Source organism: Thamnophis elegans, chromosome 11 (assembly GCF_009769535.1).
Source record: "Thamnophis elegans isolate rThaEle1 chromosome 11, rThaEle1.pri, whole genome shotgun sequence".
Classification (NCBI taxonomy): Eukaryota; Metazoa; Chordata; class Lepidosauria; order Squamata; family Colubridae; genus Thamnophis; species Thamnophis elegans.
This window is the reverse complement of record NC_045551.1, coordinates 12,234,329-12,252,945: the sequence shown is the minus strand read 5'-3', so window position 1 is coordinate 12,252,945 and position 18,617 is coordinate 12,234,329. Positions and strand designations below refer to the sequence as shown.

At 39.5% G+C, this 18,617-nt stretch overlaps 1 protein-coding gene across 3 annotated transcripts in view; it reads right to left on the bottom strand.

The window, feature by feature from the left end:
• The window catches only part of ATF6 (activating transcription factor 6), a 90,555-nt gene that overhangs the window by 27,322 nt on the left and 44,616 nt on the right, over positions 1-18,617 (bottom strand). For 2 of the 3 annotated variants that reach the window (XM_032226358.1, XM_032226357.1), the window contains exon 15: positions 6,687-6,771. In XM_032226358.1, coding sequence (XP_032082249.1) covers positions 6,687-6,771 — 85 coding nt within the window. Of the gene's footprint in view, positions 1-6,686; positions 6,772-17,290; positions 17,897-18,617 lie in introns of those variants that run through there. The other variant, XM_032226359.1, reaches the window with a different exon arrangement.

Genomic DNA, 18,617 nt, shown 5'->3' with positions numbered 1-18,617 from the left:
TGTTAACAAGAAGCCATGGGCAATGAAAGAGTTTGTGTCCAGGAACCATGAAAAATGAACAGCAACCAGACTGATGTTATGTAACTGATACTTAGACATTTTAAAGAATATTTGAGATTAGATTTTGGAGGTCACTTTCAATATGACATTCCACAATATAAGTAACATAGCAATAGCAATAGCAGTAGACTTATATACCGCTTCATAGGCCTTTCAGGCCTCTCTAAGCGGTTTACAGAGAGTCAGCATATTGCCCCCAACAATCTGGGTCCTCATTTTACCCACCTCGGAAGGATGGAAGGCTGAGTCAACCCTGAGCCGGTGAGATTTGAACCGCTGACCTGCTGATCTAGCAGTAGCCTGCAGTGCTGATGGCTGCAGTGTTCTGGGGTCATAAGATCACCATCTATGACCTTCCCAGATGGCTTCTAGCAAGCAAAGTCAATGTGGGAAGCCAGATTCAACTAACAATCACATGATTTGATTTAACAATCACAGTGATTCGTTTAGCCACCATTGCAAAGAAAGGTAATAAAATCAAGTGCCATTCACTTAGCAACTGCCTTTGCTTAGAAATTCTGGTCCCAAATAGTTGAGGACTATCTGTATTTTACATTTTTAATACAAAGATATTCTGTAATAAGAACCCAAGAAGTTATATTTACCAATTTGCAAGATTTCTGAGACAACTTAGGAATAGTTCACCATCTGCCATATATTGTTGCTAACACATGATCACTCTGAACAGAGATCTATGTACCAAACAGGTAATGTGATTTCATTAGTGTATTGTAATAGAATACACTAATGAATAGAAGAGCCAAGGTGGCGCAGTGGTTAAATGCAGCACTGCAGGCTACTGCTAGATCAGCAGGTCAGCGGTTCAAATCTCACCGGCTCAGGGTTGACTCAGCCTTCCATCCTTCCGAGGTGGGTAAAATGAGGACCCAGATTGTTGGGGGCAATATGCTGACTCTCTGTAAACCGCTTAGAGAGGCCTGAAAGGCCTATGAAGCGGTATATAAGTCTACTGCTATTGCTATTGCTAATATTCGTGACCCGTCAAAACCGCGGAGGACAAAATCGCGCTCGACGAAACCGCGCATTTGACGTCATCACAGCGCGACGAAAAAAAATTTAAAATTGAAATAAAATTAAAATTAAAGCAAGCCGATTCACATAAAGGTAAGGGTTAGGTTTAGGGTTAGGGTTAGGGTTAGGTTAAGGGTTAGGGTTAGGTTTACAGCGTTAGGGTTACGTTTAGCGTTAGGTTAAGGGTTAGCGTTAGGTTTAGCGTTAGGTTAAGGGTTACGTTTAGGGTTAGATTTAGGGTTAGGTTAAGGGTTAGGTTTAGGGTTAGGTTTAGGGTTAGGTTTGGGGGGTTAGGGTAAGGTTTTCGCTTTATTTTTACATTTTTCGATCACAGCGCGATGTTTTCGTCGCGCTGTGATGACGTCAAATGCGCGCTTTCGTCGAGCGCGATTTTGTCCTCCGCGGTTTTGTGGTGGAACCGTAATATTACATCTAAATTATTATCAATAACTCACACAAGCCTTACGAAGAGACAGCTCCCGGATTAAGAACATCTGACTTGTAGACAACTGGTACTTACAAATGGGCTGCTTGTTACTAAAAATGGCAGATGGCATTCTCCTTCCTTGAGCCAAAAACTGCTGTAACTGCACAGTGTTTCCATGAATTACTGATGCACAGAAAGATCATGCCATCTGCCATTTTTAGTAATGGGCAGTCTATTTGTAAGTATGACTTTTGACTCTTACATACAAATTTGAGTTAGACAGACAGAGGAGCAGAACTCATTCTCAACCCCAGGATAGTCTGTATTAATGATCTGAATTAACTCAAGACAGCTCAGGACATCAAGTTTCCCACTAAAAATGACCGTGATTCAGTTTATTGATATCTTAGAAGAATGCTTTTGATTATAATTTGATGATTTGATTATTATCAAGATGTGACTCATTAATACCACACTACTGAAACACATACTGTATTTTTATGGCCACCAGTATTAGTTTTTTCTGGATCCATATCTTAGTAATAGCATAAAGCAAAATAATCCTATGACAAAAATAACTTTGTTCTTCAGTAACTACCTCAACATTCAACAGAAAAAACATCTGAAAGTTTTCAATGCCATTTTGCAGAGACGATTAAAAGGAATCGAAAAAAACAATAGTTAAGTCATATGATAATTACAGAAAGACTTCCAAGTACTTAGAGATAATACTGAGAAATCTTCCAGACTTGCTTTTGAAAATTCTGGAGACCATCCAAATAAATAATTTTTTTTGCTCAGATAGAATTCAGAAGAGGTGATTCAGGGGAGGTTCACTCATTCCTGATTTAAACAATCTTACTTAAACTATAATACCACACCCTAAACAACATTAAAGAACTATTCAGATTTACAGAGATTGCTCACCCTTGCTGACATATGTTGGACCATGCCTAATCTCAGTTAGTGTAGAGCTCCATTAAACGTCTCTTGCAGATTAAATACCATAAAGAGCCGAGGTGGCGCAGTGGTTAGGGTGCAGTACTGCAGGCCACTTCAGCTGACTGTTATCTGCAGTTCAGAGATTCAAATCTCACCGGCTCAAGCCTTCCATCCTTCCGAGGTGGGTGAAATGAGGACCCAGACTGTGGGGGCGATATGCTGACTCTGTAAACCGCTTAGAGAGGGCTGAAAGCCCTATGAAGCGGTATATAAGTCTAACTGCTATTGCTATAAATGTTTTTTCCTTATAAGATAAAGGTTATAAGGAACATTCTAAATAAATCTAAATACTTAACTACTAAAGATTTATGCTGGGTAGGTTATCTATGAACAGATAATTCCCCAGACAGCAAACTATTGACTAGAGCAGAGAGTAATGGTACATGTGTGTATACTTATAATGGATGAAAGAGCATGAAGCCTCATAGATGACACCATAAGATATATAATCTGCCTCTGGATTTCAAAAATGAAAATAAGGTAGAGACCTAGTGAGCCATCAAATTTCAGGAAACAAAACCACAATCCCCTATGACTTTGCAAGATTTCTCTTTAGTTTGCAAAACATATTTTGTTATCTAATTATTTCCAATAAGTATGCTTGTTTACTTTAGTAATCAGTGCATTAGAAAGCAAATTTATACCACTTTTGGATGCATCGTAAGATCCTGCAGGGCATGCTCACCGGGATCCCTTCTTCTTAGGCTTTTTATGTGGAACAAAAGCACATTTGGTTCTTTTTGGCAAATTATCTTTGAATGAAAGGGACAGCAAACACATTTCCAATGGAAACGTGAGAGCTTCCGTAGCATTACATGTCTCGGGAACAGATGTACAAATAGCAAGTGATAAGTTACTTGCCCGCAGGTGTGAAAGCCTACGTCTGCTTAGAAATTGCTTCTACTGCACATATTTTGAAACAAATGCCAAAATCAAATTATGATTTATTTAACAGAGTAAACCCTTGAATAATGAAAGGAAAATGTGTCTATAAATACAGAATGTTGTTAAATATCAATATAAAGACTGCTAAACTGAGAGTTTACTCAGTTAAATAAGGCATTTCCCTTTCTGCTAATACCGGTATTATCCCCATTTTTCCATGCTACTTATGAAAATATAATAGTTAAAATGCTTAAGCTATTGTTTTAGTCTTTTTCTTTGCACGAGATCTTCAATCAGAAAATACTTTCCATCTGCTTTATTGAATAGAAAAATTAATATGGTATACAAGAACAAATCAAATCATATTAAAATAGAAAACAAGCAGTATCAATAAAAATTCTAAGAAATCAAGATTATACTGATATTTAAAATCACTTCAAATGCACCCAAATTTTCCCTACTGTTGAGTGCGTGCATGCATGCGTATATGAGCCTCTCAATGAAATAGAAAGCATTGATTTTCCAACTTTTCTCTTCCTTTGCTTGTTTTTATAAGCATTCCATCATGTAATTCCTCATACTAGAGCCGAGGTGGCGCAGTGGTTAAATGCAGCACTGCAGGCTTCTTCAGCTGACTGCAGTTCTGCAGTTCGGCTGTTCAAATCTCACCGGCTCAAGGTTGACTCAGCCTTCCATCCTTCCGAGGTGGGTAAAATGAGGACCCAGATTGTTGTTGGGGGCAATATGCTGACTCTGTAAACCGCTTAGAGAGAGCTGAAAGCCCTATGAAGCGGTATATAAGTCTAACTGCTATTGCTACTATCAGTATCTTGAAGTGAACTAATCTAGAAAAAGAATTGATTTAAATAAATGCATAAACTTGACTTTTATTCTTGAGCCTTTACCTGAATCCAGCTATAGTAATAACATTTAAACTTATAAACCACCCTCTGTGCTTTACAGCAGGGGTCCTCAATCCACGTCCTGGTGCCGAGCTGTGGCCCAGTGGGAATGGAAATCAAACCAAACTTTTATTGTCAATGCACCGTGGCACGACAAAACCGCGCTCGACTAAAGCGCGCCCGATTGAACCGCGTCGCTGACGTCATCAACAGGGCGACAACAGCGAGCGCGGAGAAAAAAGGGCGCTTTAAATAGCGCTTTGAAAGCAAGCCAATTCAAGTTAAGGTAAGGGTTAGGTTTAGGGTTAGGTTTAGGGTTAGGTTTAGGGTTAGGTTTAGGGTTAGGTTAAGGGTTAGGGTTAGGGTTAGGGTTAGGGTTAGGTTTAGGTTTAGGGTTAGGTTAAGGGTTAGGGTTAGGTTAAGGGTTAGGTTTAGGGTTAGGTTAAGGGTTAGGATTAGGTTTAGGGTTAGGTTAAGGGTTAGGTTAAGGGTTAGGTTTAGGGTTAGGTTAAGGGTTAGGTTTAGGATTAGGTTTAGGGGGTTAGGTTTAGGGGTTAATTTTAGGTTTAGCGTTTACAGCGTGCTTTTTTTCTCCACGCTGTTGTCACGCTGTGATGACGTCATCTACGTGGTTTCGTCGAGCGCCCTTTAGTCGAACGCGGTTTTGTGGTGGAACCCAATGCACAACATGTGTACAACGAAATTGAAACGATGAGCATGTGAAGCTGCATTTGTGGAAGTGGCGCACATGCAAAACCATCCCCTCCCGCCGCTGCCAACCACTGCCACTGGTGCCGTTCCACAGAGCTGGAAAGGTTGGGGAAGGCTGCTTTACAGCACTCTCTGGGCAGTTTACAATGTCAGTATATTGCCCCTAACCATCCGGGTCCTCCGTTTTACCAACCTTGGAAGGGTGGAAGGCTGAGTCAACCTCAAGCCTTGTCGTGATCAAACTACTGGATGAGGGCAGAGTTTGCCTGCAATACTGCATTTTAACCACTCTCCCACCAAGGCTCAGCTATACTGGCTATGTATTGCATAGTTCCTACCTATTTCTGAGAAGTTGGCATTGCTTCAGCAAAAAAAAAAAAAAAAAATTGTTCTGGATCATTTTCAGTTAGGTTCCAAGTTGGGGTATGACATCTAAAACAGGAACAGTCACTCACTGTCGTAAATCATCTCTGCCAGGGTCTGGATGGTGGAAGAGCACTCATCGCGGTCCTCCCTGACCTCTTGGTTGCCCTTGATACTATCAACCACAGTATCTTTTTGTGTTTGATTTAGAGCAAAACAAAAGAGCAAAATTAGATGATTTGCTCTGCTCTTACCTACGTGGGCAATTCCAATCCATGTACGTGGAGAAGTTAACTACCATGGGAATTAATCCTCTTCTCCTCTGTATCTATATGAGGCCACTGAAAAAGTCATTAATCAATTTGGGTAAGCCACCATCAATATGCTGGTTGTTCATTGTCACCCTTGGACTGAACTGGATATGTCAAGGATTTGAGGGTTTAGAGAGAGAAACTAAGCTTGAACTCAAACCAGATGAAGCTGTGTTTGCCCACAAGCTATTTTGCTGGTCCAAATCATTGGTGGGATTCAGCCAGTTTGCACCAGTTCGGGAGAACCGGTTGTTAACTTTCTGAGCAGTTTGGTGAACTGGTTGTCGGAAGAAATCATTAGGGCAGAGAACCGGTTGTTAAATTATTTGAAACCTAACCCTTAACCTAACCCTAAACCTAACCCTAAACCTAACCCTAAACCTAACCCTTAACCTAACCCTAACCTTTACCTTAAGTTAAATCGGCTTTCTGTCGACGCGCTATTGTAAAGCACCCTTCTGTCCCCGCGCTGTTGTCTCCACGCTGTTGTCGCCGCGTTGATGACGACGCGGTTTTAGCGACGCGGTTTAGTCGGGCGCGGTTTTGACGTTCGCCCTTTTGTCAGGTCACGCTTTCTTGTCCTAGCTTTTTACAGCAGTCTCCCATCGGAAGTCAAATTAGCAGAATCCCTCACTTCTTTTTTGGAAAGCTACCAGAATGGAGTCATTCTGCAGTCTCTTTGAAAACCCACATAGCTAGATTGATGCTGCTGGTATGAGTTATGATTATTGTTTCTTTACTTTTACTTCTGCTATAATCAGCAGAACTGTTTTTAACTGTTTCTGTTTTAATATCCCTTATGATTGTAAATTGGCATGAATCATATAATTTTGGTAATGTATAAACAAAATAAATAACATTCAAAAATTACTATTTGAATCACAGCTCACCAGAAGAGACCGAACGATATAATTTTTAAATGTCCAGGAAATATTCATACAATTTGTAATGAAACAGCAGCTTTTTTGACCATTTGTTAACTTCCATACTCACCGCTGATGTTTATTGCTGGTAACACTATTGACATCTTTGGTCGCCTGGTCTTATTGTGCGTGGTGGCAGGTAACAACAGATGATCCTAAAAAATATGTCACAGATATTAAGTTGTGCTGGTGACTTTTAAAATGTGAAAAAACCTATGTAGAATAAAATGAAAATTAAAACCAATACAAATCCCTATTTAAAGAACCATTGACATACTGCTGTGTTCTGACCCCCTCCTCCATCCAGTAATGAAAGCCGAGACAAGCTTGACTAGAATGTACTTTAATAGCAAGACCAAAATCTTGGTGGCTGAAAGCCAAGCAAACAAACAGATAAGGACCTTTGCAGCAACACAGACAAACCTTGGCAGCAATCTAGCCTGCCAAGTTAGTTACAACAGTTCTCTTTAGTCAATGCGTTGACTTCTGCAAGAGGCCCGTGTGCACCAGCAGTCTTTTTTATAGTCTGGAGAGGAGCCTAATGACCACCAGCTGAGCGCAATTACCTCCTGTAATTGCATAATTGTTCCTGATGCCTAGTAGCTCTTCAATGGCGTGCATCCAGGAACAACTCACTGCTGGCTTCTGGATCACTCTCCCTTGTCTCCTCCCCACTGGTCCAAGGCTCAGGTGCCACCTGGTGGGCAACCAATCTCTCTGCGTCCTGCTCGGAGTCGGAACCCTGTCCAGGGTCCTCCACATCCTCCAGAGCCGACTCATAGGGCCCCTCGCTGTCGGAGTCTGGTGGCAGCTCCAACGGCTCCTGCTGGGCCACAACACTGCTATAACTCCGTATAGATTCCAGGTACATGCATTTTCAGGAGCTAGCATTAAAAATAAATCCCACACCAATTCAGCATGTAAATTGCACTCGAGATAAGAGTTCAAACTTGTGTAGCTGCTTCCACAAAAATACCATAGTTGAACATAGCCATCAGGAAAGATTGAACTAGTTTATTTCTGCCTCCTTTGGATTATATTTTTTAATTATAGTATTAGTACAGTAAACCCTAATATTCAGAGTGTCACATTCCCATATGGATTACAAAACAAAACTCTTGCCACAAATAGTTCACAATCTGAATGTCCACCATTCAGATTGTCCATTTTATTCACCAAATCTTCACCCATCTATGCATGATTCTATTTGTTTTTCATTGAGGCAATAGTTCTATCATGGTTTCTGGCTTTCATGTTGATGTGAAAAATTAGCATTTAATTTTTAACTATCTCTCGCTTTTTAGTTAATTGCAGTTTACTGAGTATTCTTTATTCCCCGCATCTTTTACTGCTACATTTTAAAAAGGTAAGCTAAAGGAGTCCCTGGGGATTTTAATCCGCTAGTTGTTGCTGATTATGCGGGCGGTGCTGATCTCTGTTTCAAGGCGATTGAGCCAGTGCTGTCCAACGATATTTCTGCAGTCATGTCACCAGTATGACATCATGGAACGCTGTTACCTTCCCAATGAAGTGGTACCTATTATCTACTTGCATTTGCATGCTTTCGGACTGCTAGGTTGGCAGGAGCTGGGGCAGGATGGGAGCTCACCCTATCGCATGGCACCTGGGGTCTTGAACCTGGGCTTTCCAACCGCCAAGCCCAGTATCTTAATATGAGCCACCATGCTACCCCGTTACATTATAATGTTCCAAATCATTAATTTTAACTTACAGCTTACATCAATCTATACATTGCATAAAACATAAATTAATTTATATTAGCAGACATCTTAAGCTTTCCAGATGGATATGAGAGTTATTTTAACTAAAAATGTGGTTAATTAAAAAAAACCCCACCAACAACCATGCTACAAAATAGTGATTATTTAGCCTCAAGAAGCCAATCTTGAAAACAAATGTGGCATGAAATTTAACGGAGCCTTATAGGAACTGCCCGTTGCTCTTTGTCGCTTAGATGCTGCTGTGGAAATAGGTCTGAATGTGTAACCTTTGCTAGTATCCTTCAACAGCTAACAAAATCTGCACTTCAACTTGATTAAAAAACATACTGCCTTGGACTGAATTTAGAATGTATAGAGAGCATTGTTAGATTACTGAAGTAGAGGACAGCCATGACAAAAATTGGAGCACAGTCTAATTTGGCCACATCATTTTTCCAGTCAGATAGTTTTCCAGCCATTATGCCAGGCATTGAGTTTTAGGCTTTCTCTTGGATTGTCATTCCATCACAGTAAAACCATTGGCTCAGAGCTACAAGATCATCTGCTCTGGAGCCTAACTTGCTTTGATTTATTTTGTCTTTAGATGACACTTCACATGAAAAGAGCAGATGGTTTTAAGGCTCACATTTCAATTTTTACCATATAACTTACTATTTTTAACAATAAATGTAGGTATTTTGTATCTCAAATACTAAGCTGCCAATTAATAATGCTTTACTTTCTTTCTCTTACTACTTTGGCAATAATTATAATCCAAAACAATGGATGAAGAAAGGATTCAATTTTTCCCCTGATAGTTAAATTCACACACCTGTATTAGGCCACATTAACTATCAAATATGCCACATCAAAATGCATAAAATTATAGAGACAGTAATATATTTTATTTTGACCAATTCAATTACTTAAAAGCATGTTTGCTTTAACTTGACAGAGACCAGAGATGCCACTGTTATGCATACATTAATATAGCTGCAATATGACATCCTTTCTTTCTCTACTCTAACACCAAATTGCTTGATACAACTTCTTCAGAATCACTTAGTAAAAATAACCATAAAGACACAAAAAGCATTTAGTGACTTCCTCCTAAGTAGATCATCATGAAGAAAATGGAAATTAATATTTTGTTGCATTAACACTACATCTCACATTTGTGTAGATAGACAGAAAAGACAAAAAAAATAATCCTAGAATTTCAGATTTCCAGCTTAGTTTCAAAGTTATCTACATCTTATCTATGAGGTCTTGTGAAAAATATGCTTTGAAGAAGTATACATGAAAAGAGGGCACAAAGGGAGCTAGTCGGGAAGTTTGACTTCATTAGCAAGGAATTTATCCACTCTAGAGAATAGATATTTTCTCTTCCAGATTATGAGGAAGCCAAGTGAAAGCTCTCTGCGCCAGTACTTATGAAATCAACTTTCTTTGCATTACATAGATTGTTCAACAATACTTCATATTATTCAGCTTCCATGTATTCTCCCTCTCCATTATTCCTAGTACAGTCCTATTGTGCTAACTATTCTGTTCCTCGGATATTATTTAAATGCAGATTCACAAATACCTTTTCATTTTTTGTAAAAAAAAAAAATCCATATATTTCTATTCGGTTTATAAGCAAATCTGGAAATTTTGGAGGTCAGTACTTCTAATCCCAAATGTTTGCACCTCACTACAAAACAATCCTCCCAGGCTCTGTACTTGGTGTAGGAATACAAAATCCCCTAACTTGTTTTTTAAATGTATTGAAGCTGGCAATAGCAATAGCAATAGCAGTAGACTTATATACCGCTTCATAGGGCTTTCAGCCCTCTCTAAGCGGTTTACAGAGTCAGCATATTGCCCCCAACAACAATCCGGGCCCTCATTTTACCCACCTCGGAAGGATGGAAGGCTGAGTCAACCCTGAGCCGGTGAGATTTGAACCGCTGAACTGCTGATCTAGCAGTCAGCTGAAGTAGCCTGCAGTGCTGCATTTAACCACCGCGCCACCCCGGCTCTGGCAACTTCCATAAACTCTCAATCAGCATGAGTCTGTGAATGTTTTCATATGATGAAAAATGACCACTCAAGTCATGGAGCTTACTATTTCTACCTCTTATTTTCCCCTACAACAACAATCCTGTGAGGAGGGTTAGACTGAAAGAGAGTGACTGGTTCAAAGTCACCCTGTTGGCTTTTATACGGAAGGAAAGCCTAGGGCTGACAGTCTTCCCTTCTAGGCCAGCACCTTAATCACTGCACCAAGCTGGCGCTCCAAGTATTCTATTTCAGGCACATTATGTGAAGATCTAGCTCACTGGAGAAGGCTTCAATGATGGGAAAGGTGGAAGGAAAGAGCAGCGGATGACCAGCAGCCAAGTGAACGCACTCAATTACAGTGGCGACAGGGGCACCATGGGAAGATCTGATTGCCATCGCTTAGGGGCAGATTGTCATAGTGAAAAACTATGTGGTCATTAAGAGTCAACCATGACCTGGAGAAAGGAGAGGAATAGGAGAAAGGGAAAGGCAGAGGAAGAATGGGAGGGAATGTAAGAGTAGGAAAGAGGGGAGGAATGGGAAGAAGAGGGGAAGGGTAAAGGGGAGGAAGGGGAAGGAGAGAAGGGAAAGGAGAGGAGGAAGGAAGGAAGGAGAGAAGAAAGAGAAGAAAGGGGGGTAGGAAGGAGGGAGGGAAGGAGGGAGGGAAGCAAGGAGGGAAGGAAGGAGGGAAGGAAGGAGAGAAGAAAGGAGGGAAGGAAGGAGGGAAGGAAGGAGAGAAGGAGAGAAGAAAGGAGGGAAGGAAGGAAGGAGGGAATGTAGGAGAGAAGGAAGGGGGGAAGGAAGGAGAGAAGAAAGGAGGGAAGGAAGGAAGGAGGGAGGGAAGGAGAGAAGGAGAGAAGAAAGGAGGGAGGGAAGGGGGAAGGAGGGAGGGAAGGAAGGAAGGAGGGAAGGAAGGAGAGTAGGAAAGAAGAAACGAGGGAAGGAAAGAGGGAGGGAGGGAAGAAGTAGGACCGTTGTAAGATAAGATGGATCTGACACACTGTACAGAGGGGGGGGGGGGGCAGAACACAAAACCTAGTCAAAAGCAAAACAAATTCAGCTTCTACGTGTGTCAAACAATATGAAAAGCTATCTCTACGACAATCTCAGTGGGCAATTATCATTGTGACAGAAATTTCCTTCCAAGCCCTGAATCACAATCCAAAATATAGGAGAAGTTTACAGAACATCCTTCACTCAACTGGCATATAGAGAATCTATAATCCATAAAAGAATCTCTTTTGTAGAGATTACAGAGATTAGCAAATGTTTAAGTATTATATGATTTTAATGTGCAATTACACTATTCACTTCAATTTCTGTTTTTCAATGTTTATATCCTATTTTTATTTTGCTTTCCTAGTAGCCTTGTAGAAATGTGAGATATATGGTAGATCAAATATATATACAACCCCAAGGTCAGGGCTGAAAGGCTCCGTGTGTACTGAAAATGTCTTCTTCTGTGGCTAGCCAGGAGACCAGTCTTTCATGATGACATATTTTAGGGTCTTTTCTATTTCCAGAATAATTTCAGCTGATTCTAAGGGGCTAGTTAAATATGTAATTAATCCACATAATTTTATAATTGCAGATGAAAGGGAACACCAGCTTCCTTTATGTGACAACAAATCAGAAAGCAAATTTCTTGCAACAAAACAGGAGAAATCTATTTTATTTTCATTTGAGCTAAGATCTACTCAAGCTCTTCAGGCGATTGTGACTATTATTTTAATGTGCTAGCAGAGAAGCACCTTAAGTGGAAAAAAGATACCATGTATCTCCTAGGTCCTTAATTCTATTTCGGAAATAATTATAGTTTTATTATTCATGTACAAATATGGCAGTAGCAAATAAAGGAAGTATCTGCAATTATTTGAATTATGAAAGTATGCCAACTCTGCCAGGCTTCCTGTTCATTCATTCTATTTTTTTCTTCAATAGCGATTAGGGCCCATTCCCCAATAGGTATGCCTTACAGATTTGTAGACTTCAATTTTCAGGATTACTTAGCAAGCATGATCATTGTTGAGAATTCTTGGAGTCTACGTGTCTATTTGGGAAGAACTGGATAAGGAAATTTCTGCCCACAATATCAGAATTTTTATTCTTGGAGTCTATGTGTCTATTTGGGAAGAACTGGATAAGGAAATTTCTGCCCACAATATCAGAATTTTGGGGGGGATTCAAAAATGGTAGCTTTTTGTAAATTCAAATTGCAATATGACTATGCCATTTAAAATAGTACTTAGTACTTAGCACTGGTCCTTAGAAATCCAGGAAACAAAGTTTTTACTTTTTAAATGCTAGCAATATTCACTGTTATTAGTTATGCTAAAAAAATAAATAGAAAAAAATAAAAATATTTTCCCTTCTATGCAGTATCATCAACAAGTTCATATTTGCCACAATAGTAGAACAGGGAATTTCAATCACAGCCTAAATATAACTATTTCACTGATACACAAAGGAACTATGACTGCTCGCCTATTACGTAATACTTATCCCAAAGAAGAGATTTTTAGCTGACCTACCTTTTGACATAGAATCTAAATTAATCTAAACTGAAGAATTTCAGAATAGGAAATTTATGGAGTTTCCTGGGATATATATTCATAGTCGCAAGCTCCCCCCAAAAAATTTCAGGGTTTTTTTTTGGGGGGGAGGGGGGCAAGTCAAAAGCCAATAGAGAGCAAGAATCATGGCTATGGGAAATCTCATATCCATTCTACTTGGTCTAAAGCATCTAATTTATATTTTTCTGATAATATAATCAAACAAACAGAATCAAAGTCTCTGTGTTTTTATGTTTTTTTTTAGAAAAGCTCTTAAATAATTTCTCAGTGTGATAAATTATTGCTTACAGAATTTGGAACACAACATATACTTTCTATTAAACGTTTCAAATTTTCCAGGTTCATTAAATTTATTTTTCAGATATGACTTTCTACAGTACTGATGTTCCAGTTCCATAGCTATCTACCCACACTGTTTTTCTACTCTTTGTTTCTATAACAATGAAGAAACAGAAACACAGGTTTCTTATTTAAGCATTGTAGCACGCACTGTCCCGTCCATAATTACACTGTAATATATTAGATCGCTTCTCTCTAACAATCCTAGTGTCAGCATTCCAAATATCATCCAAAACTAAATCAGAGCCCAAGGCTATATAGGGGTCATTTACAATATTTAATGCATTGGAAGAGGTACCCTTTGTCCGAAGCTACTTGGGTGAAAAGCTGGGACTTAAAAGTGGACAAGTTAGTAAAACAATTCCATGAGAAGTTTCTTGACAAGCCAAAGGGTCCCCCCCCCGGGGGGGGAGGTGGTTAATTCTTTTATGTTAACCCCTATATTATTCTCTTTAAGGAAACGTTTTTCTTCTGAGGAGAGGCCGCCTGTCAGGCCTGCAGACGGTTCCTTTTAGGATCTTTGGCCTGCCACATTTTATTGCTGTGCTGTTTCATTAGTGGGGAATTGGGAGGAGGAATAGTAAGGAGTAGAATGTGTTGTTGTCAAAATAAATTCCTTTCTAGAAAACTAAGGTCATCTTTTGTTCTCTAGGCCTCTGAGCCTGACCGGAACTGGATGGGTGGAACTGCCAGTGTGGCAGTGGAAGATTGGACCATGTGATGGACTTGTGGGTGTGGGGGCAAGATCATGCACTTTCAACTGGGTGCGGAAACCCGGGAAGCTTTCAGATTCGGGTTTCCAAAGATGTGCCAACATGTCTCTCTTAATAAATTGGAACTTTGAGGAATACTTCGCCTTGGACTCTGATTTAATTTTGGATAATATTTGACACCGAGACAAAACTGTGTGAACCTTTTCCTAATTGTTTGGTATTTTTTTTTTAGTGGTCACTTTGACTATGGCTTATGATAAGAATTTAGAATAGATAATTCAGACCTCAAGTTTAAACTGAAGCCCGAAGGGGCTCAGCATTGCATTTGGAAAGTCACTTTTTTTTCAAATTGAGTCAAAAACTGGTGGCAAAAGAGGGAAAACTTACAATATCCAAGTACCACTTCATTTTAAATTCTGGCATCTCACACATTTTACTTTTGTAAAAATAAAGGACATAGGAAATGGAAAATATAAAGAAAAGTCATGAAGTTCTTGTACAATCCTAAAACCAACTTTCTACTTGGAACATAGTAATAAAATATCCAAATACACTATCCCAAAGTCTAGGGTAGTGATGGTGAACCTATGACATGCATGTCACAGGTGACACACCATGCCAATTTTGAAGACATGCCAGGCTTTCCAGAAGCTCCGGAAGTTGCACAAGAAGGTCTTCCTTTTGCATAGTCTCTGGCCCTCAAAATCACACAAGGATTCTCATGCAATTTTCTGAGGCTCCAGAAAATGCAAGAATAAGGCCCACTCGTGCAACTTCAATATCTAGAGGGTTTGGAGAGGAGAAGAAAGGAGAAAGAGGTCTCTTTGGCCTGGGATGGGATGTGACAGCAGAATCAAAGAAAGCATTTTCTGAATTTGATATGCTGAGTCCAAAATGTTCACCATCACTGGTACGGAGAATTTGTATATATCTATATCCAGAGAAAGAGGGACAGAAAATAAATATGTGGGATCACTGTATGCAAATTTTTAAATATTTATCCGTAGAATTTTAAAGCACCTAATAATTGATTGCCAACGACTATGCTGATCAGTAATCCATCAAGAATAATAGCGTTTCCCAACAAAAAGATCTCTAGCATGAGAGATATGAAAGTCAGAGGATTACTATTCCGAAAGTAATCTTCTGGATAGAAAAGAGATTTCTGCTCATATTAATTTAAAATGGCACAGAATACTTAATCTAAAAGGTAATATTTTATTATTTACAGTTACTATCTGTCTGATGCAAAGCAAGCGGAACAATTACTATTACTATTTTACATTCTAAGAGTATATTCTTTTGTTTATCCCCATAAGAATTTTCTGCCACCCATATTATTTTACCGTGACCCGTCAAAACCGCGTTCCACAAAAGCGCGGTCGACGAAAGCGCGTATGTGATGTCATCACAGCGCGACGAAAAAGATCGAAAAATTGAAATAAAAATTAAATTACAGCAAGCCGATTCACATAAAGGTAAGGGTTAGGTTTAGGGTTAGGTTTAGGGTTAGGTTAAGGGTTAGGGTTAGGTTTAGAGCGTTAGCGTTACGTTTAGCGTTAGGTTAAGGGTTAGCGTTAGGTTTTTCGTTAGGTTAAGGGTTAGGTTTAGGGTTAGGTTAAGGGTTAGGTTTAGGGTTAGGTTTAGGGTTAGGTTTAGGGTTAGGTTTGGGGGGGGTTAGGGTAAGGTTTTCGCTTTATTTTTACATTTTTCGATCTTTTTCGTCGCACTGTGATGACGTCACATACGCGCTTTCGTCGACCGCGGTTTTGTCTACCGCGGTTTTGTGGTGGAACCTTATTTTACAATATAAAGTTTAGAATTAGGTACAATCCACTACAAAGAAACATGGTACTTTATTTCTGATGCAGTTCAACCTTCTTTCCAGTCTAGAAATATTATAAATCTGAATGTGCTTTATGGCCTCTGCATAAGTAATAGGGAAAAAAAATCTTCTACCTAATTGCAGTAAAGGAATGCTAAATATCAGCAGAGCTACTATGATTCTTAACCAATAGGTGGTGCTGTGATCAATTGGCATTTGATATTTCACTGTTGTTGCACCTGGACTTTAGAACACACTAGACATTGTCTGTTATATAATTGTAAACTTGGCTAAAGAGATAGAGCCAAGGAGGGGAAAAGGCTTCATCTGTATGGAATTATCTCTGGGAGGAAAAAAACAGTTATATGAAAGAGAAGTCTAGTGCATCAATGGAACTTGCCTGGCGTTAAGGGCATTTAACGCCAATACAATAAAATTAGTAATTGCAATTGCGCACTTTGGAGAGAAATACAATGCAGCTGGAAATGGCCCAAAGTACAATTGTTGACTTATAAATTCAATGCAGAAAGTCAGTTCAAGAGACTGATTTGCTTCTGATTGGAAGGAAAAGAACAATCTTACAGTTGTTGAAAAAAACACCATAAATCTTCATAAATGTTCTGTCCTCCTCCCTGTTCTGCAACTACTAAACAATTTCCATTTTATAACAAGGGCATAGTTTTGGAACTAAGATTTGGAAAAAAGATTAACTTTTGTATTATTCTTAACGACACATATTCCAGTTTCACCAACTCTACTTAAACCAAAATTAAGGCTCAATGAGAGACAGTAGACAAGAGAAGAAGATTTGAAGTTACATATTTGGGCTCTTTAATTCCAAGTAGATTCCAGGTAGCTATTCAGAATTGCAAAAATGAACCTGGCGGTATACATACTGATCTTTCTTGAGTTGCAATGCTGAAGGTGTTGGCCTTCGGGAGAGACTGTGAGTTCTAGTCCCGCTTGAGGCATGAAAAACATCTGGGTGACCTTGGGCCAGTCACTCTCTCTCAGTCCAACCCACCTCATGGATTTGTCGTTGGGAAAATAGAAGGAGAAAGGATTACTACATATGCTTGTTGCAGCGGTGGGATTCAGCCAGTTTGCACCTATCCGGGAGAACCAGTTGTTAACTTTCTAAGCAGTTCGGAGAACCGGCTGTTGGAAGAAATCTCCCCCTCCCCACTTTACAGGGCTAATCCTGTAAGGAAGGCAAGAAGGAAACCTTCTGCTGCTGTTTCTAGCCTAATCTCTATTGTCCTCCTTACAGAAACTGCCTCTCCCTTATTACATTGAAACAGCTAAGGCGAACGGCCCATCAACGTGAGTGACGTTGAGTTGGTCACACCCACCCAGTCACATTACCACTGAGCCCCACCTAGCCAGCTGGTCATTAGGGCAGAGAACCGGTTCTTAAATTATTTGAATCCCACCACTGGCTTGTTGCCTTATTTATAAAAATAACAGCAGGGAATAAATGAATAAACAAATTCCTCCTATCCCCCCGCCCAAGAAAACTGATACACTTCTTTTTTTTTAAACCACAAAACTCAAAATATAGTGATCACAATAAAATGTGATCAATAAGGAAATATTATTCTGTTCTTTCAGAGGCAACACATGTAAGTCCTTCTTTTATCCTCAAAAGGACAGGAACCTGGGACGTTTCTCTCTCTCCTTCTCTCTCTTTCTCTGGCAATAGCAAATCACTTCTTAGGTGTTTTCAAAAAAATGGCATAAATACAATTTAACTATGAAGGGTGATTTTTCAGTCCACATGGGAAAAGGCAGAGGCAAGTAAAATCTTACCCTTGGGCTTCTCTCCAGGCCTCAGCATGGAATATAATTAGGCCAAATCACTCATTCAACAGCACATGACAAATACAAGAGCACCAACTGGACCTAGCCAGGTCCCCAATGTTTATTGGCAGTGAACCAACCCAACGGGTACTCTGCCTCTCCTATGTTATACTTAACTAATCTTGAAGTACTCCAGGTAGAGCCTTTTTTCTGGCATGATGCCATGCCCTCCCCTCTGCTGTCCTCCAATACAGGAAGATTTCCTACCAGGAGAGACAATGCTTCTGGTCACTGTCATACAGAAACAACAGAGCATGTACTTTCTCAGTGTCTGTATTACAAACATATTCAGACTAGCTTCATCTCGTCCTTACTGCATAAATATCCAGGGTGCACAAGACAATTTTACAGTCCCTACTGCTTTCAGATACTAACCCGGTTATAACCTATCATGTTGCCAGGTTCTGCGCAGCAGCATTTAAAATCCATCAGGTGATGATCTGTGCCATAAGGTAGTCTTAATGAGCATCTACTATATCATTCTAGAGCAGTGTTTCTCAACCTTGGCAACTTGAAGATGTCCGGACTTCAACTCCACAAGTCTTAAAGTTCGCTGACATTCGCTGGCTGGGGAATTCTGGGAGTTGAAGTCCGGACATCTTCAAGTTGCCAAGGTTGAGAAACACTGCTCTAGAGTATTCTATGTTGTGATATACTAACATTTATGCTCTCCCTACACCCATCTAATCCTACCACGCTTTTTAGATTCCTTTTGGATTTTTGTTTTTTTACATTTATTTGTTTTATAGGTTTTAGCTTTTTATACTTTTTTTAGACTCAGATGTATTTTTTCATCCTTTTTAATTTACTATACCCACCCTCATTATGCTAATCTTTTGATCGTAATGAAGATTTGATGCATAAATATATCTTTCAAATCATCAGAAATGAAGCTCAAGATGAAAGAGATTTTATCTAACTTAA